Source organism: Lithobates pipiens, unplaced genomic scaffold (assembly GCF_037356315.1).
Source record: "Lithobates pipiens isolate NorthernLeopardFrog02 unplaced genomic scaffold, aLitPip1_a1.2 Scaffold_8, whole genome shotgun sequence".
In the NCBI taxonomy this organism is placed as follows: domain Eukaryota; kingdom Metazoa; phylum Chordata; class Amphibia; order Anura; family Ranidae; genus Lithobates; species Lithobates pipiens.
Window position 1 is genome coordinate 492,492,859 of NW_027507903.1, and position 24,515 is coordinate 492,517,373.

Sequence of the window (24,515 nt, forward strand, 5' to 3'; positions counted from 1 at the left end):
TTTTGACACCCACCCACCCAAGCCTCCGACATTTATTAGCAGTATCACTTCTACTTCGAAATGACAAATCCCCACAAGTTTCTGTTTGAAGATTTAAGCAAGCTGGTAGGGATCCATGTTTATTCAATGACATTACCCAGCTGACATTTTCAACGGGAGTAGCATCGGGGAAGTATTGTTGTGGTGGGTTGTCTTGGTGGCAGATTTACATCATGAGGTGTCACTCATTGTGACTGTTGTTGAATTTACATTGGGGAACATTATTATTTTTTATTTTAAAACATTTTCTACAGTGTCTGTATTCTTATTTACTATCTCCTTTTCTTGTAAATGAGTATTAAGGTATTGTAATCATTCACATAGGGGGATATCTGGGGGCCCCCTTAATTTAAATAGGGACATTCAAATAACCCCTCCACAAATTCCCACATCCTTTTTAGGGGACAGGATGTGCGGATGAAGTCCTTGTTCCCATCAAAATGGGAACAAAGTGCCTTGAGGGGGGGTCTTGATAGTTTGCCGTAGCTACAGGGGAAGGCATACGACCCTGTCTGGCTTGGGGGGGAGGTGGAGAGGGGTGTTGGAGGGGGATGGGGAAGGCTTGTCTGCTACTCTCCACTTTCCTGGCCAGTTAGAGTCTTTTTATGATATTTTAGGGTGACCCAGGGCCATTTTTTTTTAAAGGCCAGTACACCATTTAAAATAATTTACAGTTTTAATGTTCCTGTTTTGGCTGCTCCTTCTGTCCACAGTGGATAAATTTCCTATAATTTGCTGCCTTCAAATTCTTTGTTACTAGGATCCTTAAAGACAAAGATAGCTAATTTGTTTTTTTCAAGCAGCTTTCCTCTGTAGCACCCCACGTCCAGGGCCTCTGCCTAGAAGCTGGCTGATTATCAGGAGACTCTCCTGGACTCAGCACCACTGGCCAAGCAGTCAAAATAATCCGCCCTCTCTCCTGCAGCCCTGGGGCAAACACACATTTGCTTTTTGCAAGGTAGACGTGCGTCTCAGCATGGGGAGAAAAAAACTGTATAAAATCCACCGTTAATAAATAATAAGGGTTTAGAAATCGCAGCACGCAGCTCTCGATGTTCTATAGGAAAATCGCTGCAGGCTGTCTTCTCTGAGCTGTACACTGCATTTTACACTTACTATCAGCCACAACAATGACACTGACTATTTACTCACTAGGTATCACTATATGGATAAGCTGCTTGGAAAAGCTGAAAAAAACTGTGCACAGGTCAATAAAAATGTGCAACAAGAAGTAACTTAAAACTTGTAATCAGAATTCAGTACTTTGTAGTGCAAAGTGAAATTCCGAGTGGCTGGTTTGGTTTATTTCATTTATACAGTGCTTTATGTCGTATTGAAAAAGCCTGATAATGCTCCAGAATCATCTTTAAAGTAATGTTCTGAAAGTCCTATGGGAGTTACCATCATTGACCTTATGAAAATGCTCGAGACTCATTCTCAGACTCGTGCCATTCTGGTCCTACTGTAAACCCATGATGGCCCTGACCAGTGACCAATTCCCAACAGATGTGTTGGCAAGAGGCAGGCTCCCTCAAATACTCAGGGTCAGGCCAGCTGGGCAGGAGAGTTCAGGTAGAAGTTGGAGATGGAGTTCTAGGAGGCTGTTGATGGGCCCTTGAGGGTAACCCCCTAGTCTGGGGGGTGGGGGGGGTGACCTCGGGCCTGGAAGCTCGGGTGCAGGAGGGATCCTATCCAATGGCATGCATAGTCAGTCTGGCAGGACTGTGGAAGATTAGCTGTGGATCAGTAGCCACAGAAGGACAACTGGGCATTAGAACTTTGCTACACCCAACCAAGGGGCCTGTGGTCACTGCCTGAAAAGGGCATTTGCTAAAATCTGACTGAACACCTATTGTCAGATTACCTAACAGTGTGCCAGCTGGTCCTGTGAGTTTTGTGCTTCAAGCAAGTGTTGTGCAGGAGGAGCTGAGGAGTATGTAAATATACTGTACAGAAGATGTTGTCCCTGAAAAGTTCTACTAAAGCCAAGTGGGCATCCCATAATAACCTTAACCCCATCCAAGATAAATGTCCGTAATAAAAAATAAATAAAAAAAAACGCAAATAATTGTTTCTTGACTCCAGAGTGCTGTGAAAATTCTGTGTGCCTGGCTGTACAGGGTGGGAGATCCCTATTCACCAGCGGCTCATGCGGGGGTAGCACTAGACAAGAGAATACAATTTTTTACTTAATAAAAATGTTTTAAAACAAAAAGTGAATTGCTTCACCAAAATTTAAAGCTGATGTTTAACCTGGTTATATCTCACCTTCCCTCATTAACATGCTAATGAAATATTTAAATAAAACGTTTTCTGTTTTCATTACATACCTTCTTTTAGACCCAGTGATAACATGATGAACTTATATAGATTATGTGTTTGGGCTCCCCTAGTGCTGTTGGAAATCTGGAAATCTGTGAAGTCGACCCCAGTGGCAGTTTTGTAAGAATAATTAACCAGTCACAAGATAAAGAGGAATACATTGGAGGGTGTCTTCTCCAGCAGAACATTCATGGTCACCCCATGTCAATCTATCGATTCCCACCAAAAACCAGAGTGATGGCACGCTGCATGGTCACTGTGAGTACAGCACCTTCCAAAAATACATGGTTCCAATTTTTCACCTTAGAGAGCAAGCCCGCCCAAACCTTAGTTTTGGGAGAGTTTAAAAAAATGGATTTCCTTCCATTGCATGGAAGTAATGTTTGGTCCAGCTTCCGATAGGGTCTGTTGGCTTGTGCTATTTACTTCATAAATATACCAAAGAAATAGTCCCTGGTAAGTGGAATCTTGGAGTCGGTTTAGCAATGTTCCCAGAACATGGGCCTTCTCAAAAACTGTATGAGTAACGCAGTATTACAGAAATTCCATTAATGTTCCTTTACACCAGGGATCTACAAAGTTTCAAAACAAAAGGGCAGTTTATTGTCCTTCAGACTTTAGTGGGGCCGTAATGTGGCCAGTGGGAGTGGAACATTTTTCTGGCATTAGTGGGAGTAAACATGACCACATTTGGTATTAGGTGGAGGAATAGTGCCCTATTGTTGGTGTTAATGGGAGAAATGGTGCCCCTTTGTTGGTGTCAATAGCAGAAATGGTGCTCCATTGTTGGTCAATGGGAGAAATGGTGCTCCATTGTTGGTGCCAGTGGGCGAAATAGTGCCCCATTGTTGGTGTCAATGGGAGAAAAGGTGCCCCATTGTTAATGGCAGTTGGCAGAATAGTGTCTCGTATCAGTGGGAGGAATAATGCCCCAAGGGCCAAATAAAGGCTAGCAAAGGACGTCAGTTTGGAGATCGCTGCTTTAGACAAAAGAGAAAGGCCCTTAACAATCACATTGGGGACCAAATACATTTCTGTGGGGCCTCACTGACACTGGGCAGCATCCCCAAATCTTCTTGAAGGAATTTGATTGGGTAGATTGAAGTATATGGGTATATGGGTAGGCAGAGTCAGGATCCAACTTCCATTTGCAGCAGAACACAAAATACTTCCTTGGCTTAGAGAAATTTCATCTACTCACCTAACATCTGCTATTCAATTCCCTCTTGTCCCTGCTCTATTTTTGAGCTTTGCAGCTGGAACACCATTAGGTTAGCCAGTCTGCAGATCTTAGACTTAGAACCAGTCCAAAGTCACACAACCATCTGCCAGTTGTCATTCATTTAGGGCTTGCCAGCTTAGAAACGTGGAAGTTCTGCCATAACTTAACTGTGCTGTACAGTTTAGCATTCACTGGACTTTGTTTTGCCATCAAGCTGGTGACATTTACTGAGTCTCTTTGTTGCTTGTGTCCTGCACCTTTAAACGTCCTTTACAAATTCAGTACTATTATTGTTATAATACAGGATTTATATGTATATTGTGCCAACAGTTTGCACAGTGATTTACAATATGAGGGCAGACAGTACAGTTACAATACAATTTAATACAATAGGAATTGGGGGCCCTGCTCATTGGAGATTACAATCTAAGAATAAGGGACTTTAATCTTCTTTTTTCATTGCAGGTTTGGGCCTCATCTGTTGGTGTAGCTCACAATCCCCCAACAGATTTCTTATGGAAGGAGCAGAGCAAGTTTGTCACTGAACCACGCTGTACCACCATCTTGTGTAACCCAAATGGGCAAGTATGTTCCAGTGAATACCTTGTTTTATGGAACTGGCCAAACCTTCTTAGTCAGAAACAGATTTATATACATGCTTGATGTTTATCTTTTACTTAAGTGGACTTCAAGCCCAAACAGTTTTGGATATGGTGGGGAGGGGAATCTCCATCAGGTTTGCATAACTCCTTCCAAGAGCCAGCTCACTGCTTGCATCATGGCTGATGTCCCTTCTCATTAGCCATGATCTGCCTGCATTGCATAAAGAATCACAGAGACCTAGTAATGACATCACTGGGTCTAAAATAAGGTATGTATTGGAAAGTTTTTCATTGATAATTTAATTAGCATGTTGATGAAGGGAAAGGGAGGGACCAATGAAGACAAAATATAAGCAGATTGGTCTTGAGCTTTAATTACAGGGTATGTATATTGCCTGATCCCCCTGCGCTGTGTAAAACAAAAGCTAATAGGGAATATACACATGGGGTTTGCTGCTAAACTCCTATATGTGTTCCTACATTAACTTAGGACTGTGAATATTAATAATAGTGAGGCGCTACCCCTCTAACATATGGGGCTTAGTACATATATACCTCATAAAAAAACTTAACCTGGTATACAGTCGTGCAAAATGATGAATAAATTAAGTAAACCATGATCAAAACAACAAAGTGTCCGAAACACATGATAATAGGTGGACAGTAAACACATCAAAAATAAAACACCACTTTGTAATAATATTTCAGGTGATAAATCTCAAATATAAAAAATATATATATAAAGAATACAATGTGATCAAAGTCCATAAAGTAAAATAAAAACTCTTCTGTGAGATGGGTGTTCTCCACAAATCACCACCAGTGCCCTTTTCACCTTCCAAACTATGCGCTCACCTCATGGATAGACCTTACCCAGGTCAATATAAGCCTTCCCCTTCAGGGGTATATAATATACTCCAATGGCTGGTAGCTTAAATCTTATTCCAGGGACACTCTCTTCAGTGTGCTGTAGCCCTCGTATATATGGTGCTCATACAATTAAAAAAACTAACATATTTCTGAATTGTATAAAAACCAATCATTTATTTTAAAAACACTTGAAATAAAACTCACATTTATGAGTGCACTTCCTCTATTGCACCTAGGCAATTTGCTTGACACAAATCCTGTGTGTGGGCCCCTTACTGATCACTTGGATATTTGCAATAGCTTGGCTCTAGGAGATACAGTAACTTCCTGCTCATGTGCAATGACGTCACAAAGCGCGTCCCAATGCGTTTCGTCACCTGTCACATGACTTCCTCAAGGTGTACCCATTTTATTTTATTTACATTTACTTTATGGACTTTGATCACATTGTATTCTTTATATTTATATATATATATATATATATATATATATATATATATATATATATATATATATTATATTTTAGCTTTAGCACATGAAATATTATCACTAGGTGGTGTTTTATTAATAATGTGTTTACTGTCCAACTATTATGTGTTTCTGACACTTTGTTATTTGTTTGGATCACAGTTCACTTCATTTATTCATCATTTTACACTATTGTATACCAATTATAATACATTTTTTATAAGGTACAGTATATATGTACTAAGCACTGTATGTTAGAGGGGTAGCGCTTCCCTATTATTAATATTTAAACTACATGGTAGTTTGTTTTTGAGGTCAGGGATAAGGCTGTGCTTTCTGGCAGGGGAGTTTGGATCACAAAACTGATTGAACAAAATTAAAAATATATTTATTTATTTAGGTAAAACTGTTAACATATATACATGTAATTAGAGTGTATCTAAACCCAAAAATAAAAACATACTATATTGCAACTATATTGCAATTTACCAGTCTCTGTGGTGGCTGCACTAGTTTTCTATCTTTCTTTTGTGTGTGTGTGTGTGTGTGTGTGTGTGTGTGTGTGGGGGGGGGGGGGGGGGGGGGGTTGGGTTATTTCCTTTATCATGCGTAATCCTGTGAATAAGACATGTCCTGCCCTAGGGTAGTTACACTCACTCTCCTATACTGTATCTTACAAAGACAGCTATAGCTGTCACACAGGCTGGGTTTCAGACGTGTCTGCTTTTGTTCATCTCATTACACATGGATTGGTGGGATAAGTAGTTTATACAAGAAAGAAAAGGTTGTTTGTGCTTCCAGTTCATCTCACAGAAAGTGCCAAGGACACTGCTGCCCTTTCAGACAGATGTAGGAAATGCGTGTCACTGTACATTACGTAGTAGAGGTGCTCTCTGCCCTGGAACCAGCACAACTTCTGGAATTTGAGCAGTGTCACACTCCACTAGGGATGTGCCTGATGTCGGGTGTTTGCCTATTCGCCGAATAGTGAACATTATGGGGTGTTCACGGCAAATTCGAGTGACGTGGAATGCCCCAGATGGGGTACATTTTATCCCTACCCATTCACCCAAAAAAGTGTCAAAAAGGTAAAAACCACAAAAGACAGTTTTTGACCATAAATTAGTATAAAAAGCATAAAAAGTGTCCCACGATGTCCACCCATCTTCAATCACGCTACCCAACGGACCCGGAAAAAAATAAAAGCTTTGCCTCAATGCTCCCGCTGACTGCTGTCTATTGGCTGTGACAGCTGTTATATAGGCAAGGGTGGGGCCACCCGGTGACCTAACCGAGTAACCCCACTCATTCTGGTATCATGTACCGTCACGGGGGCGGGGACATCCAGTTACATTAGCGGGTGGCCCCGCCCTTGCCTATATAACAGCTGTCACAGCGAAAAGACAGCAGTTGCTAGGAGGCTTCCTATGGAGGTGAAGCCTTTTTTTCTTTTTTTTTAATAAAGGAAGTGTCAAAAACTCTTTTGTGGTTTTTACTTTTTGACACTTTTTTTGGTGAATAGGTAGGGGTACAATGTACCCGATACGCATTCACATGGGGGGGGGCAGGATCTGGGGACCCCCTTGTTAAAGGGGGCTTCCAGTTTCCGATAAACCCCCCCCACAGACTCCCACAACCACCGGGCCAGGGTTGTGGGGACAATGCCCTTGTCCCCATCAATATGGGGACAAGGTGCTTTAGGGGGGACCCCAAAGCACCCTCCCCATGTTGAGGGCACGTGGCTTGGTATGGTTCAGGAAGGGGGGGGCGCTTGCCAGTCCCTCCCCCTTTCCTGTCCTTCCAGGCTGCTTGCTTAGATAAGGGCCTGATAGGGATTTTGGGGGGGACCTCACTCCAATTTTTTTTTACATTTTGGCATGGAGTTCCCCTTAAAATCCATACCAGACCCGAAGGAGGGGGGGGGGGTTTCCTTGATTTTTATCTATATTGCCGGGAGCCGGCAATACATTACAGCTGCTAGCAATTTTAAATTACATTTTTTCTTTCGTTCATTGATGGGCACAGCATCTTCATCTTGACCTTCGGGTTGTATCGCCACTTCAGGAGGGGACTAGGCAGAACATGTTAAAACCAGCAAAACTGCACTGTACCGCCCAGGGGGCAGTCCTACACGTACCTGACTGGGGATCCTCCGGGGGGGCTCCGAGTCCTGACAGGGGGCTGCGCTGGGTGTTGGGGGTCTGCTTGTCCTCTTCCCTCTTTCTGGTCCATGGTGGGGTGTTTTGGTGTGTATGCCATGTGGGAAGGCCGCCGCGCGGACCGCGGACATTTTCCTGCACTGCTCTCGGTGCTTCAGAAACCGCCATTTGAAAACATTAGGGAGATCACCTTATTGACACTCTCTCAGAAAGTAGCCTTTCTAGTGGCTATTACATCTGCCAGGAGGGTTTTTGAGTTGGTGGCCTTGTCATGCAAGTCTCCCTACTTGGTCCACCACAAGGATAAGGCGGTTCTGCGCCCGCAGCCTTCGTTTCTTCCAAAGGTTGTTTCGGGCTTTTATCTAAATGAGGACATGTGCTTCCGTCCTTATGTCCTCGGCCGTCACACCCCAAAAGAGGTTGCTTTGCATTCCTTGGATGTGGTCCAGGCTCTGCGGGTGTATCTGTCTGCTACGGCTCCTTTTCGGAGGTCGGACTCGCTGTTTGTATCAGTGGCTGGTCCAAAGAAGGGCCTGGCGGACTCATCGGCCACCATTTCTCAGTGGATGAGACAGATCGTGGTTCAGGCTTATGCCTTAAGGGGACGGGCGCCCCCCTTTCCTGCCACGGCGCATTCGACCAGGGCAATTGGTGCCTCCTGGGCTTTCTGACATCAAGCGTCCCTTTCCCAGGTGTGTAATGCAGCGACCTGGTCGTCCGTTCGCACTTTCACTAAATTTTACAAGGTTGATGTGAGCGCATCTTCGGATGCTTGCTTTGGCCACAAGGTTTTGCAGGCGGCTGTTTAATGTTGAAACTCCTCCATTGAGGAACTCTGGTTGTTATGGGTGGAGTTATTTCCTTGCTGTTCCCACCCCTCCTTTTTTTTTACACTGCTTGGGGACGTCCCTAAGGTCAAGATGAAGATGCTGTGTCTATCAATGAACGAAAGCGAAAATAGGATTTTTGTACTCACCGTAAAATACTTTTCTCTGAAGTTCAGTGATGGACACAGCATCCACCCCTCCTATTTATGTTTGTACTGCTTTTTGACGAACTAAGCTGCTGGATGCAGTCTGAGCAGTTATAGCCAGTAGGACCCCGCCCCCCCCCCCCACAGTTTTGCTGTTTTTAACATGTTTTGTCTAGTCCTCTCCTGAAGAGGTGATATAACCCTAAGGTCAAGATGAAGATGCTGTGTCCGTCAATGAATTTCAGAGAAAAGGATTTTACAGTGAGTACAAAAATCCTATTTTTTCCTTTAGAAATGTCATATCGCTGCAGCACTGTAAAACATTTCACACAGATGCGCCACTTTACAGGCAGACTAATGCCCCGTACACACGAGAGGGATTAAGTCTGACAGACTTCCGACGGAGTTCTAGCGGAGTTCCGCCGGAGTTCTGGCGGACTTTTCGACCGAACGGACTTGACCACACACCATCACACCAAACTCCGACGGAGTCGAACGTGATGACGTACGACTGGATTCGACGTAGGAAGTTCCTAGACAGTAGCCAATAGCTGCCCTAGCGTCGGTTTTAGTCCGTCGGAGTAGCACACACACGAGCGGATTTTTCGAAGGGGACCGGGTCCGGCGGAGTTCCGTCGGGAAAATTTAAAGCATGCTTCATTTCTAAAGTCCGTCAGACTTTAGCTTCGCTAAAGTCCGTTGCAGCCCACACACGATCGGATAGTCTGACGGACTCAGCCCGTCGGACTTTGGATGTCGAAAAGTCCGCTCGTGTGTACGGGGCATAAGGGAACCCCCCCAGGCATGATATTTAAAGGAATATTTCATTTTTCTTGTTTCACTTTAAGCATTATTAAAATCACTGCTCCTGAAAAAACTGTAGTTTTAAAAACTTTTTTTGCATTGATACATGTCCCCTGGGGGCAGTACCCGGGTCACCATACACTTTTTATGCTAATAACTTGCATATAAGCCTTTAAAATTAGCACTTTTGATTTTTCATGTTTGTGTCCCATAGACTTTAATAGGGTTTGCATGTCCGCACAAATTTTTTGCCTGTTCGCATGTTCTGGTGCGAACCGAATAGGGGGGGTGTTTGCCCATCCCTACCCTCCACTATTGAATGAGAACCTTGGTTGTAACAGATAATAACTGTCTAGATTAACTGATTTGTTTTCATATCTTTGAATTTCTCTAGGCATTGGCATGGTTCACCCCCCTAAAAAACAAAATGAGAAAATCAGTGGAGAAAAAACTTGAATCAGAGCCCAGTTCACTGGCACACAACTCCGAACAGCAGAAAGATAATGAAGAACCTATAAAAGAAGGAGATGTACAATCGTCAAAATCCCCACAAACCCATCACAAGCTAGAAAAAGTGCCAGCTTTACTAAAGAGGTGCCCATACAGAAATGTAACCTTTTATATGTCTGTGGTATTAAAATGTCAGTACAGAGAAATCCCTTACAACTATCAGTCTGATTCATATCTGCCTTGGAAGTGATTGTGAATTGTTACAATAAGCAGGGGGAGACTGCAATCTTCCAGGTGCTGTGCCGACTGCCTGCCCTTCTGCATAGTAACCATAGTGAGGCGTTTACTTTGCACGACTATTATTTAAAGAATGTCTTGCATTTTTCTCAATGAATGCAAAACATTTTTCATTGGACGAGGTGGAGATTGTGACATCACTGCCCCGCCTCTTTACTTCATCCATTCAGCTAACCCATTTTATTAATTGGGAAAATGCAAGTAATTCTCTGAATGGAGGTCATGCAAACTGAACGACCCCCTGTGGTTACTATGCACAAGGGCAGCCACTCGGCACAGAGCCTGGAAGATCGTGGCCAACACTGTAGAAGCTCAGGTTGCTACAGTGATGTACAGCTTCCACGCAGGCTGATCAGATATCACATATGGTGTACTTACATTGTGCCAAGCTAGCATAATGTATGTATGCAAAGTATATAATCCCTGGAGTTCAGCTTTAATATATTGCATCTGACCAGCCCTTAGATGTAGTAGCCTTGTTCCTATCAGTAGTAACACATTTCCTGTTTAAGGACTGGTTCACACCTATGCACTTTTTGGTGCATTCTCAGTTTTGCAGAAACAAACTACAGTCCATTTAACATAGTTTTCTATGGATGTAGTTCACATCTGTGCATTTTATGGAAAGGGCCAGGGACTTTTTTCTGTTTTTTTTAATACATAGACTTCCATGGATCAAAGGCGTGTATTGAAAATGCACCTACAATATGCAAACTGCAACCTGCATAGGTGTGAATCAGGCCTTAAGGTAGTAATGCTCACTCAGTGTACTGTATCTATAGAGGAGCAGCATTGTCACCCTAGGACAGGAAATGTGTTAGGACCAAGGGCGGACTGACAACTCATGGGGCCCCCGGGCAATAGGAGATTATGGGGCCCCCAGGCAAGAGATTTTTTTTAAAACACAGATTTTTACATACTGTCCCTGGTTTTATTGAGGCTGGCAACCCCGATGAGGCCCCTTAGTGGCATGGGGCTCTCGGGCAGTGCCCGAGTGACTGAATAGTCAGTCCGCCCCTGGTTAGGACTACAATACCATCTCCATCTCCATAACATTGGAAGGAGGTGTTCTGAAGTTCTAAACAATTCTTGAAAACATTGTGATAAGAGTACACATGATACCATTGGATTTCTAGCAGGATCAACCGGTGGGTTTTTTTTTTTGCACTTATTAAACAGATGGAACAAAACATTTTTAATTGTATATTTGACCAAAAGGGAGTAAATAAAATAATAATTACAAGGCTTTACATGCACTTTAAGTCTTGCAAGTTTAAATCTCCTATAATCAATTGCATCATTTAAATCATATTAGCCAGCCTGTACAATAGCTGCCCACAAGAAATACACAATCATGCTGAACAATCACTTTCCCTCTATTGCCCAATCTTGTGGTAGAAATGAATAATGTTTAATCTCCTATGTAGACTAGAATGGAGGAGGAGATTAAACACTCAATTATAAGACACAGCTATTGATCAATAGGCGCAGCAAGTAGCATGAAACTTCTGGCAGACATTTTTTTTGTCTGACAGAAGATATTAGAATTATGGAGACCCAGCTTAGTGGTTCACAAACTTTGCAGCCCAGCTGTCCAGTCAACAATATTTTGGACATTTTAGGAATATAAGAAGAAAAAGGAAAATAAATCATATAAAGGAATACTGCCAAAAATACTTCATTAATTCATGTGGTAGAAAAAGCTTGAATGTAAATCTCCAATCCAAGAATATCCCATTGCGTAGATTTAAACATGATGACAACGTTGTCAACCAACAAGACATCAGCACCCTTCTGCAATAATGAATCCCAGTCATTAAACAGCAATGACATATACAATGGATGAATGAAGTCCTATTCAGTAGGAATCTAGTACGGAGAAGTGTTTTGATCAATAAATATATGTGTCATATGAAGGCAAAATGTGCAATCATTAATGCAATGACGGAATGCGCAGTATCTAGCACGGTCCTCCAAGTTTATTATAATACCATATTTAGTAACACAGTATTTATAGAACCTAGAGCAGAGATCGTGTATATGAATCATAGATATGCATCATGCATGTAACTGCTATACCTAGGCTATATGATGCCATTTATTGTCATCATGTTTTCATTTATGTAATTGGATATTTTTGGACAGGATGTATACCTGCTAAAATTGTGTGATTTTATAAAGTTTTTTTGGAACTATTCTCATATAGTTTCCTTTTCTTATTTCTTCATACGAGGGGTCTTCAAAAAGTTTCCATACTGATATATATATATATATATATATATATACATCTTAGTTTAAAAAAGTGTGCAAACCTTTTGAAAAACCCTCGTAGTACCAACCTCATCGCAGAATATCACCAAAACCATCCTCTTCGCTCCTACCAAGACCTCCTGGTCTTAACCCCCTTGCCACCTTCGCTTATGCTCATCTCCAGAACTTTTCTAGCATCTCTCCAACCCTCTGGAACCCCTTACCCTAATTTGCCCATCTGTCTCCTACTCTATCCACCCTTAGGTGATTCCTGGAAACTCATCTCTTCAGGAAGGCCCAATTCTGCCTAATAGAACTCTTAGGGCCAAATCTCAATATATGCAGTGACAGACGTTTTACCGCATGCCTCAACACCAAACGATATGTCTGTCAGAAATACAATACAGCTCACCATCCAAATAGCACCATTCCTACAGTACAGCACGGAGGTGGTAATATCCTGTTATGGGGGTGTTTCTCTGCAGCAGAGACTGGAGCACCTGTCAGGATAGGAGAAAAATAGATGGGGCAAAATACTATCAAATTCTTGAGGAAACTCTGGTGTCCTCTGCCAGAAAGTTGTAAATGGGAAGAAGTTTTACCTTCCAACATGACAATGACCCAAAGCACACAGAAAAAATGACCACAGAGTGGTTGAAGGAGAAAAAGGTGAATGTCCTTGCATGGCTTAGTCTGAGGCCAGACTTAAGCCACACTGAAAATCTGTGGAAGACTGCAGTCCACAAATGATCACCATCAAATTTAACTGAACTAGAGCAGTTTTGGAAGGAAGAGTGGGTAAATATTGCAAAGTCTAGATGTACAAATTTGGTAGAGACATATCCCAACAGACTAAAGGCCGTAGTTAAAGCAAAGGGTGGTCCAACAAATTACTGACATAATCGGAGGGGTGATCCTTTTTCCAACTCATTGATTCTGTTTTTAAATTTTCTCTTTTTTTCTTCTGACATGTTAGTGGTTTATCTTTCACTTGGATGTTAGAAATTGCACAAGTAAATACAGCTGGATAAAACAAAAGGGGTGATTCTTTTCTATACCCACTGTAGTTTGTTCTGGTGACAACTATCTAAGAGGGGGCTTTCACTCACTTTGGAGAGATTCCTATCACTTTCTGTTGTATCTTTCTAGATATAACACATACAGTAAATAACTGCACCCAAAACAATCATTACAATTTTACTATTCCAGAAGCTAATGTACAGACATTAATTCATGTATAATATCTGGCCATAGGTTTGTATTTGTCTAACCTTTCTTCTGTTATCTGTAGAGAGAAGATCACCCCTGCTGTCCTCCCAATGTCTTCAAGCCCATGGACACAGAGTACTGCTTCCCCGACTCACCCTGATTTCACTCCCAGCCGATTCATACCCCTGGGAAGTGATGGCAACAGTCAGTGTCGTCAGACAAGATTATCAACGCCATCTTCAGGTAAGAAGTGGTAGTGACACACTTTGCTTGTGAAGTGCTTCCTAGTGACAGGTACCCTTGAGGATTTATAAGAGGTCAGTCTTCAGTATCCTACACTTCCAGGCTTGTTTGATGACTAACTCCCTGGCTGTGCGCTGTAGTTCAACCCACTGGCTGCTACGCCACTATGATTCCGAAGCAACACACTGCCAAAGTAGTAGACGATAAGTGTTACCACAGCAAGCAGCAATGCCTGGAGCCATCAAACATACAAAAAGGAGGTTGCAGATGCTGAAGATGTGCAGCTCATTCTGCGTAGCTCTGCAAGGGATTAAAGATCAAAGTCCTCCCCCCAAAGTCCATCCTGCCTGGCAACCAATACTGTTTGGCCCCCTTCCACGGGCACATCATCTTTTTTTGGGATGTCCCAAGCTGTTGATAATTGGGTCTGTTTTCTATTCTCCAGATGGGTAGTTTGTTCCTATGGTCCTTGGTGACAGTTGAGCCATAACTATGTATAGTAATTATTCAAGCATGAACCCTTGATAAACGATAACAATTAATGCAACCCAGTCCTGAAGAAGTAGAATTCAACAGACAAATACATCAAGGTGTGTAAACACTAAGGAGTCTATCTTTAAAAAAAAAAAAAAATGCTCTGTCAATGCCTCAACACACAGCCATCACAACTAATCGCTGTATTATGTCTAATATGTTTTATTTCCTATGATCTTCAGCACTATCTGGTGACCATAATGTATTTTCCTTTTTGAGGTATTTCAGGAAAATCTGCATTATGACCATTAGATGGAGCTGACGATCACGGGAAATAAACATATTAGAAAAAATAATGGGAAATTGTTGTGCCGTTTATACAGCATTTTTTTTCTTTCTTTTTTTTTTTTTTTTTTTTTAAAGAAAACAGACCCCTAATTCTTGTTAATGGTTTACCCTACAATAGATTGTTGTCTCAAAACATACAAGGATTTGGCACTGTACCCTTTTGGGGTCTTCTTTCTTTATCTATCTTTTATGTGATATGCTAATGGAATTTTGGCATCTTTTATTATAACTGATATTCTCTCAATGCTACATTTAAAGTCATATTAATTTTTCTGGTGCAAATTTGGTTACTTATGGGTTGGTGCCATTTGAGAGACTATAAATGTGATTTTAGCAAAGTGTGGTCAATGCACCCATTTTTCTCATGGTAGTATTAAGCCCCATACACGCTATCAGTTTTTCTACTGAGTTTTTCCTTCAGATTTACCAACACCATGTAGTGCAAGGGCCTGCCTGATTGCATACAAATTGAAACTCCTAAGGTTTGGCCTCATATTATATGGTTTTGGTAAATCTGAATGAAAAACTCAGCAGAAAAACTGATAGTGTGTATGGGGCTTATCTCTTTTGCAGACTGGCTGTTTTTTTTAATTTTCTTTATCTTTTCACAGCAACAGTCATATTAGGTGATTGTCTAGTATTGAATTTAAAGTTCATTGATTTAACTCCTTGCCCTTTATGTTTTCTCAGTAGATCCCTGTAAATATTATGTCTCGTTTTCCACAAAGAACGGAAATGAGGCTAAATTTGGCATTGATTGGTAAGGCAACACAAAAAAAAAGCTTCCCCTAACAAGTCTTTGCCTTTGTCTTCGTCAGGTGTCCCCAGCGCTGGATCCAGACGTGGCAGGGAACAAGCCGTTAGCCCAGTGAGCAAGAAGAGCCATGCGCCAACCCGGTCAGCGGGGGTGAGTAGTTCCTTTTTGTTTCGGGCACAGGTTTATAGAGCTCCCTGCCAGGAGGAAATGCAGCATCTGTCTGATAATGGTTCAGCTAGTCTGGTACCGTATATAGGGACGGATTCTGATACCGAAGTTTAAGATCTCCTGTGTGGGCCATAAAACATTTTGGACAGATTTTGTGGTGTGTTTTATGTTGATGCAGACAAATTTCCATGTGATATTGTCAAATCAATACTGCTGTGATTATTTTCAAGACAATGGTGGGGTGCATGTTTAAGTTTATGAGTTAGGCTGAGTGTCGAGAAAATCTGTACGTGGGGCTTTTTTTCTCTGAAAATAGGTGCAGGAACTTAACCACAACCCCGCAAACCAATCTCCATCACCCCCCACACACACACACGCCCTCCAACCTGTTTTAAATAGTGGGTGTGGTCAAATTTCACTTACAGTGACAGGATCTTAAAGGGGAACTAAGTACCACGGGGGCATTGGATACCAAGCGAAGAGTTTGATGGCGGTTTACACACAGAGTGCAGAGTTCAGGGGTGCACTATGTGCAGAGTTCGGGGGTGCACTATGTACATAGTGTAGAGTTAAGGGGTGTGCTGCATTCAGAGTGCACAGTTTAGCCTTCTCCCACAACTGTTTACCCCTGCATCCCCCATCTTCAGCTCTGACCTCTGAATGCAACCCCCCACCTCCACTGCCCCCATCTTCTCCCCTCCTTTAAAGATCCACCATCTTAAACATGTCTTACTTTTGTTCCTTTATAAAGCTGGATGATCTCAGCTTCTCTCACTTGCAGGGAGATCATCCAGTAGGGGTGTAGGCATCCGCACTGTGTCCTGGGCACCTGCATTTCCCTTGTCCCCATCCTACACTCAGTGGGAGCCGCTCACGAGATCAGATCTGTGGGAGCCGTTGTCAGAGAAGCCAGACATCTGTGTTTACAAGTGATAGTGGTGAGCATGGAACAGAGGGCCTGAGCCTAGGGTTGCCACCCGTCCGGGATTCACCCGGACAGTACGGGTTTTGACTCCTGTGTCCGGGGATCAGTCTGCCTGAGCCCCGGACACAGTGCTGAGGAGTCTCTCATTCTCTGTATCCGTGTTCCCCGTGCAGGTGTCTCCTTCCCTGCCGGCACTGCCTGGCGCTCTGGCCGAGTCTTTGGCACTGTCTAACTTAATTTGTGACACATTGCAGGGCGGCTGTGAGGGGGGAGAGACATGCCAGTGCCTACTCCATGCAGACACACAGCTTCAGCTCTTCCCCTCTGCAAGTCGATCATGTGACCTGTCCGGAAAGCGAGAGGAACAGAGAGCCTGCTGAGCGAGCTAAGGAGACACAGACAGACCGCTGGGTGAGTGCAGAGCTGAGAGCCTTTACTTCCCTGAAGTTCAGTCCACAAGCTCTCCAATGTGGGACTCAGCATGCTGGTCTTCCAGGGACATGGCTGCTGATTGAAGATTGCAGTCTAGTTCTCCCTGCAGTACCATCCTGGCATAATGACTTCATTGTGCATTACTGTGCAGTGCTTTTTTTGGTAATTAAAAGTCCACTGCCCCACTGACACCGCTCTCTGCCCCACTGACACCGCTCTCTGCCCCACTGACACCGCTCTCTGCCACCTCACTCTGCCCCACTGACACCGCTCTCTGCCAAACTGACACCGCTCTCTGCCCCACTGACACCGCACTCTGCCCCACTGACACCGCACTCTGCCCCACTGACACCGCACTCTGCCCCACTGACACCGCTCTCTGCCCCACTGACACCGCTCTCTGCCCCACTGACACCGCTCTCTGCCAAACTGACACCGCTCTCTGCCAAACTGACACCGCTCTCTGCCACCTCACTCTGCCCCACTGACACCGCTCTCTGCCACCTCACTCTGCCCCACTGACACCGCTCTCTGCCACCTCACTCTGCCCCACTGACACCGCTCTCTGCCACCTCACTCTGCCCCACTGACACCGCTCTCTGCCAAACTGACACCGCACTCTGCCAAACTGACACGGCACTCTGCCAAACTGACACCGCACTCTGCCAAACTGACACCGCACTCTGCCAAACTGACACCGCACTCTGCCAAACTGACACCGCACTCTGCCCCACTGACACTGTCCACTGACACCGCACGCTGCCCCACTGACACCGCACTCTGCCCCACTGACAGCGTCCACTTTTAAGGTAGGCTAGGTTCATCTTTCAACTGTCACATTTATTTTATTAATCTAATCATATTTTATGGTCACACAAATGCTTTTGTTTTATTTAACCATACCCCTTTAAGTCCAGCCCCCTCTCCACTGTTAACACAATTTGGCCACAGCCACTGTTCACTGGAGCGCGCTATGCGCGCCTCTTACTACTCTTCTAGGGTCACTCAAAGGTGTCCCAAGTCTCCTACAATCCTATAGTGTGTACTGCAAAACAAATTGCCGTGTGCCGCTAAAGTGTTCGGGTTTGGCTTGACGAAAAGGTGGCAACCCTACCTGAGCCAGAGGTGGTGGAACTGAGTTCCACCAAGTTCCAGCTGAAAAAACGCCTTGCCTGTACTGAAAAAAATATAATGGTTATCTATTCCTGACAACTCTTTATTATGAGGTTATTGGCTTTTATGATGATCCTCTGATTTGGATACTTTGAGGCAGTGGCGTAGCATGGGGGGTGCAGGGGGTGCCGTGGCGACATTTAGGTGGGTGCCAGTATGGGTCTCTGGCTGCCTCCTCCTAATTTTATGTTCCTGTGTCCCCCTCGCTCCGGCCACCATGTTCAGTGTTCGGCACCCTGTGATTGGGTGTATGGGGGTCATGTGAGGCGTAGGGCTGCCTGTCCTGCAGTTGCTCCTGAATTCCTGCCTCCGCACATGACCCCGCCATACGCCCAATCACAGTGCGCCGGACACAGAACATGGCAGCAGCCAGAGTGGGGGGGAGACTCTGCTCCTCCTCCTATATTCCAGGACCGATGCAGGCCAGGTGCCTGGACAAGAAGAAGGTGAGTGAGAGTCAGGTTACTGGCCGGGGGGGGGGAGATAGAGAGAGAACAGTTTAGTATAGTGGTGTAGTATGGTTTTCAGTCAGTATAGTGGTGAAGTTAGTGTAATATGGTGGTCAGTCAGTGTAGTATAGTAGTCAGTGTAGTATGGTGGTTAGTGTAGTATGGTGGTTAGTGTAGTATGGTGGTTAGTGTAGTATGGTGGTTAGTGTAGTATGGTGGTTAGTGTAGTATGGTGGTTAGTGTAGTATGGTGGTTAGTGTAGTATGGTGGTCAATGTAGTATGGTGGTCAGTCAGTGTAGTGGTCAGTGTAGTGTGGTATGGTAGTTAGTTTAGTGGTCAGTCAGTGTAGTATTGTAGTCAGTGATGCGTAGTATGGTGGTCAGTGTAGTGTAGTATGGTGGTCAGTGTAGCGTAGTATGGTGGTCAGTTTAACGTAGTATGGTGGTCAGTTTAACGTAGTATGGTGGTCAGTGTAGCGTAGTATGGTGGTCAGTGTAGCGTAGTATGGTGGTCAGTGTAGCGTAGTATGGTGGTCAGTGTAGCGTAGTATGGTGGACAGTGTAGCGTAGTATGGTGGTCAGTGTAGCGTAGTATGGTGGTCAGTGTAACGTAGTATGGTGGTCAGTAAAGTGTAATATAGTGGTCAGTGTAGCATAGTATGGTGGACAGTGTAGCGTTGTATGGTGGTCAGTGTAGCGTAGTATGGTGGTCAGTGTAACGTAGTATGGTGGTCAGTGTAACGTAGTATGGTGGTCATTGTAACGTAGTATGGTGGTCATTGTAACGTAGTATGGTGGTCAGTGTAGCGTAGTATGGTGGTCAGTGTAGCGTAGTATGGTGGTCAGTGTAGCGTAGTATGGTGGTCAGTGTAGCGTAGTATGGTGGACAGGTTAGTATAGTGGACAGTGTAGTGTCACAGGTGCCAGCCGACCTACAGCAGTAAAGGTAAGACACAGATCAGCTCTGCAGCTGATCTGTGACATAGGGGGTAAGGGGTTTTATACTGTACTAGTCGAAGGGACTAAAAGTCCACTCGTTAGGGGGCGCAAATGACTTGCCTTGCCCTGGGCGCTGACAACCCATGCTACGCCACTGCTTTGAGGCTCTCACCAGGAACATGCTAATTAGGGAGTTTGATTTTACTTGGGATTCAACATTTGCATTCCCATTCTGGGTCAGTCTATTTTATTTCTCTTAGTTTTGGTTAGCTTAGGGAATGGTTATTATCCCATCAGGTTTTGTTTTTATATAACTGAATTCAGAATTTAAGCTTACACGACCTTATTCAAGTCCAAATACAGGTTGCATTGTGGGCTGTAATGCTGCCTCTTCACCGGGGATAACATATAACACAAAAGATAGAAAATAAAAAGTTTATATTGTACAGGACTCCAGGGATGGGTCCTGGATGGGAGATATACCGTATTTCCATACTATTTTGGTTGTGGTCCCTTTAAGGGAGAGTTAAAAAGATACTTTTAGTACTTACAGGTTCTGAAACATGCAGGGTGAGGGGTTCTGGGGAAGTCCGGTCCGAGAGGAAAAGACTCATTTCAGTGCTCCCTGGACTGGTAAGTCCTCATTTAAGACCCAGAATTCAAAAGTTCAGAGAGACTTGCGTGAAAAAGAGCCTCCAAACCCTGATTACAAGGATTTTGGTCCTGAAAGGGTTAAGCCACCTGACAGAGAGGCTTGAAAAGCAGCAGGAAGGAGGTTGTTTTGAGGGGTTGACAGCTGTGAAGAGAAGTATAGACTAGTTGGAGACTGAGACTCTGTTTGCTGAGCTCCTGGGACATTTCTTGCACCCCAAAGCAGACGGGAACCCTAAACCCAAATATGGGACTGGTAAATTGGCAGTGAGCCATTATGTTGCCTTCATTATAGAAAGCTGTTTTTTGTTTGCTTGTTTTGAGAATCCAATAAAGGATGTTACTTGTACAAGTGGCTGGTGATCTAGGGTTCTCCATATTACAATATCTATAAATCATTGTAACACTTGATTCAGAAGTTAGCACTGGTAACTCTGAATAACGTGTTACAATAGTTTATTTGTATTAACTTTTTATTATGTATTCACCTTTTGTGTTATAGGTTAACCCTGATGAAGGAGGCAGAGTTAGGCGGGCCATACATTGATTGAAATGAGTCCAGTGCAGCCAGAACTGGGCACATTTTGATCCATGTATGGGCAGAGAGTTTGTATAGAAGTCAATCTACTGATCAACTTCTGTACAACTGTCCTGTTAGATTTTTTCCGCTCAATCAGTGCTGTAGGCTATAGCCTACAATGCTGATCAGTGTATTCAGATGGCCAGGAAGTCTCCCTGCCAGTGGCAGCTGGTGCTCCAAATTTTTTGAGGGCACACAATATAAAAAACATTTGCACACACAAGTTCTAAAAATAGGCTGTGTGGGGAAAAAAATCTGACAGATTATGACGGAATGCCGGTGACTGAGGAAGATGTGCACAAGGACAAAAATGAGGCTCTGTCCCTGTACCCATGCTGCTTAGTGTAAACAAATATAATATTCTGAATCAGTAAAGAAAATGCTGCAGCTCAGCTTAAAGGGTCAGTCCACCTAGAACTGGTATTACAGTGTTTGGTGGATGCTGGAGAGATCTATCACCTGCCAGTTTCTTCCTGTCTAGGGGTGCTACTAGTTATTATATCTCATATTTTCCAGATCTTCAATCTGCTGTGCCCATTACGAGGGGTTCCCACCATTCATGTGCCGAGTTACTGAGTCTGTACACCTGGCATGCCCCATTACAAGGGGTTCCCACCATCCCTGTACTGAGTTTCCAGACCTGTACACCTGTTGTGCCCATTATGAGGGGTTCCCACCATCTCTGTGCTGAGTTCCCAGATCTGTACACCCGCTGTGCCCATTACAAGGGGTTCCCACCATCCCTGCGCTGAGTTCCGTGGGTCTGTACGCCTGCTGTGCCCATTATAAGGGGTTCCCACCATTCCTGTGCTTAGTTACTGGGTCTGTTCACCTGCCATGCCAATTACAAGGGGTTCCCACCATCCCTGTGCTGAGTTTCCAGATCTGTACATCCATTGTGCCCATTATGAGGGGTTAATTTTGTTTATTGAAAATCTTACAAACAACAACTTATATACAATAAAAACATAATAAATAAATAAAACATATTTACAAAATAATTGAATATAATTATACAAACCAGAAAGAACAAGAACAAAATAAACGGTGCAAAACAAATTGCGCATTACATAATCCCTATGGGAGAGCCAGACTAAGGAACATCACCGTCACCATGCATGTAGCCTTTTATCAAAATCATATTTGATCTAAAAATCTAGGGGAGTGAAAGAAGAATACAAAGAAAGCCGCACACCCCGAGATCAACAGGCAGCCGCTACAGAGCCCTGATATTCCTCCACGCCTTTATCCAGGCCTCCTGCTGCCACCTGTCTGTCTTTCTCAAGACCCCGAATCTTCCCAACCTCACCCAGAATGTTCTGCACCACCACTTCCACAGGGAGGATTTTACCCCGTAAGAATACCTGACACCGTGCACTCCACGTGAAATAACGGACTACTAAACTAACTAAAAAAAGTGTTTCCAAATCATAATCCCGACGAGTCTGGAAAGCCCCATACACCCACTCTGCATAACTCATATGGGGGAGGAAGGGTATATTAAGAGCCCTCCCCACCCTCTTGTACACCTCTATATTAAAAGGGCACTGAAGTAGAAAGTGATCCATGGACTCCACCACTCCTCCACACTCCACTCTTGGGCAGCCCCGATCACTCATGGAAAGAAACTTCAAGTTGCCCTTCACATATAGTTTTCCATGAAAGGCAAGCCAAGCCTGATCCCTAAACTTCATTGGGATTCTCTCCAAATTAATCAACCGCAAACCCACCCCCAAAACCAGGCTTGGGCAATCCCTCAAGGCCAGTGGCTCGCAAAAAGCAGAGCTCATGATCCGCTTCTCAAGAAGTTTCCTTGGAAGAGATCTGACTTCTCCTGCCGTTACTTGCCACTGCCGAAGCATTTTCAAACACGGGGCAACATAAGCCGGGAGCTTATCATGCTTGACCCTCAGGCTTTTCACTGGCCCACCATTTTCCCAGTCTCGCAGAAAGGGCCTAAACCAGGACTGGAAAATACCAACCCACCCAGGCGGTCTCTCTGCCAACATGTTACCAAGATTGTACTTCACAAACATCAGAGAGAAAAAGACTACAGGGTTGATCATCCCTAGACCACCCTCCCGCCTAGAAAGGTAAGTCACATTCCTTTTGACAAGGTTTATTCTGTTCCCCCATAACAGCTGGAAGAAACAAGTATAGACCCTGGTATAGAGAGAAGCTGGCAAAACGCAAACAAAACTGACATATAGAAAAATCGGAATCAGGTAAGTCTTGATCAGATCAACCTTTTCCCTCAAGGAAAGCTGCCAACCTTTCCAGCTTGCCACCTTGGCATCGGCATTCTCCAGCCTGTTCACCCAATTTGCATGACCATAGTCACCTGGGCCAAATTCAATGCCTAGAACTCTAATTTTTTGCTGGGGCTCCGGGAAGTCATCCGGGAGAACAAAGCTCTCACCTTCCACGCCCATCCAGAAAGCTTCACACTTGTCCTGGTTGACCTTTGAACCTGATGCCTCTGAATACTGTGTTATCACTGAGACCACCTCCTGTGCCTCCCCAGTCCCAGAGACAAAAACAGAAACATCATCAGCATAGGCCACAACTTTCAAAGGAGGCTCACCAGCGATACCCAAAGGTACCCCACACAATGGCCCATTCTCCAGCCTTCTGATGAAGGGGTCAATTGCAAATGCAAATAACAGAGGACTCAATGGGCACCCCTGACGCACACCCGAGCCGACCACAAAGGGTTGCCCGACCCAACCATTAACCAGCGGAAAGCTTTCAGCCCCTTTGTACAAAACCTTGAGCCAATCAATGAAACCCCCCTCCAGGCCATATCTGCCAAGAAGGAGCCATAAGTACTCATGATTAACCCGATCAAAGGCCTTAGCCTGATCCAATGTCAGCAAAAATTTACCCCAACCAGCAGCCCTACAACGCTCCAAGGCCTCCCGGACGGCTAACACTGCTGAGAAAGTGCTTCTACCTTGGACCGAACAGTGCTGGTGGTGGGATAACAAACTGCCTGCCACTGGTGATAATCGCCAGAAAAAAATCTTTGCCAGTATCTTTCTATCGACATTAAGAATAGTGATGGCCGAACGGTTCGCCCGGCGGTCGTTTCGCGGCGAATTTCCGACTTTCGCCGTCCGCGGGTTCGAACGCCTTTTTCCGTCGTTCGCCCCGGCGGACTTACGTGTTTAATGTATACAAGAACTTTAACCTTTCGTGACACGTTTATCATGTGTTACAGGACAACCAATTGAGACATGACAGCTCATGGACACTTGGACATTCCCCCTAACCTATAAATACACCCGATCCGGTGGCCATTTTACATTCTTTCTTCTGTCACTGTAGGGAAAGGATCCTGTGTGGAGTAGGGACAGAGAAAACGCTAGCTATTTGGTACACAAAAGTTCTTTTCAGGACTGGTATAGGTGTTAGGTCAGCAGCCTGAGTTTCTTTTGTCAGTTTAGATAAAGGGACAGAGCGCTGTATGCTGCTATTTTAGGGACAGCTCAGCCAGATTAGTCTTTCTTCATCATCATCATCATCATCATCATTAGCTGTTACTATCAGGTCCACAAAAGAGCTGTTCCAGCTAATCGTTCCAGCCTACTCTTTTTTGCCAATTTGTATAGGGACAGGCAGGAAGCAGTGTGTCAGGCAGTGAGGATAATTTTAAAGACTTGCTGTTACTATTAGTTCCACAAAGGTTCTTTTCAGGACTGGTATCAGTGG

General features: G+C 44.2%; 2 protein-coding genes across 5 annotated transcripts in view; one reads left to right on the forward strand and one right to left on the reverse strand.

Annotated features, from left to right (window-relative positions):
• The window catches only part of LMNTD1 (lamin tail domain containing 1), a 213,294-nt gene that overhangs the window by 161,064 nt on the left and 27,715 nt on the right, over positions 1-24,515 (forward strand). For all 3 annotated transcript variants that reach the window (XM_077469094.1, XM_077469095.1, XM_077469096.1), the window contains 5 exons: positions 2,433-2,619; positions 4,049-4,168; positions 9,854-10,053; positions 13,748-13,908; positions 15,549-15,637. In XM_077469094.1, coding sequence (XP_077325220.1) covers positions 2,433-2,619; positions 4,049-4,168; positions 9,854-10,053; positions 13,748-13,908; positions 15,549-15,637 — 757 coding nt within the window. The remainder of the gene's footprint in view (positions 1-2,432; positions 2,620-4,048; positions 4,169-9,853; positions 10,054-13,747; positions 13,909-15,548; positions 15,638-24,515) is intronic.
• Positions 1-24,515, reverse strand: part of LOC143960460 (uncharacterized) — a 44,065-nt gene that overhangs the window by 618 nt on the left and 18,932 nt on the right. The window lies entirely within an intron of this gene.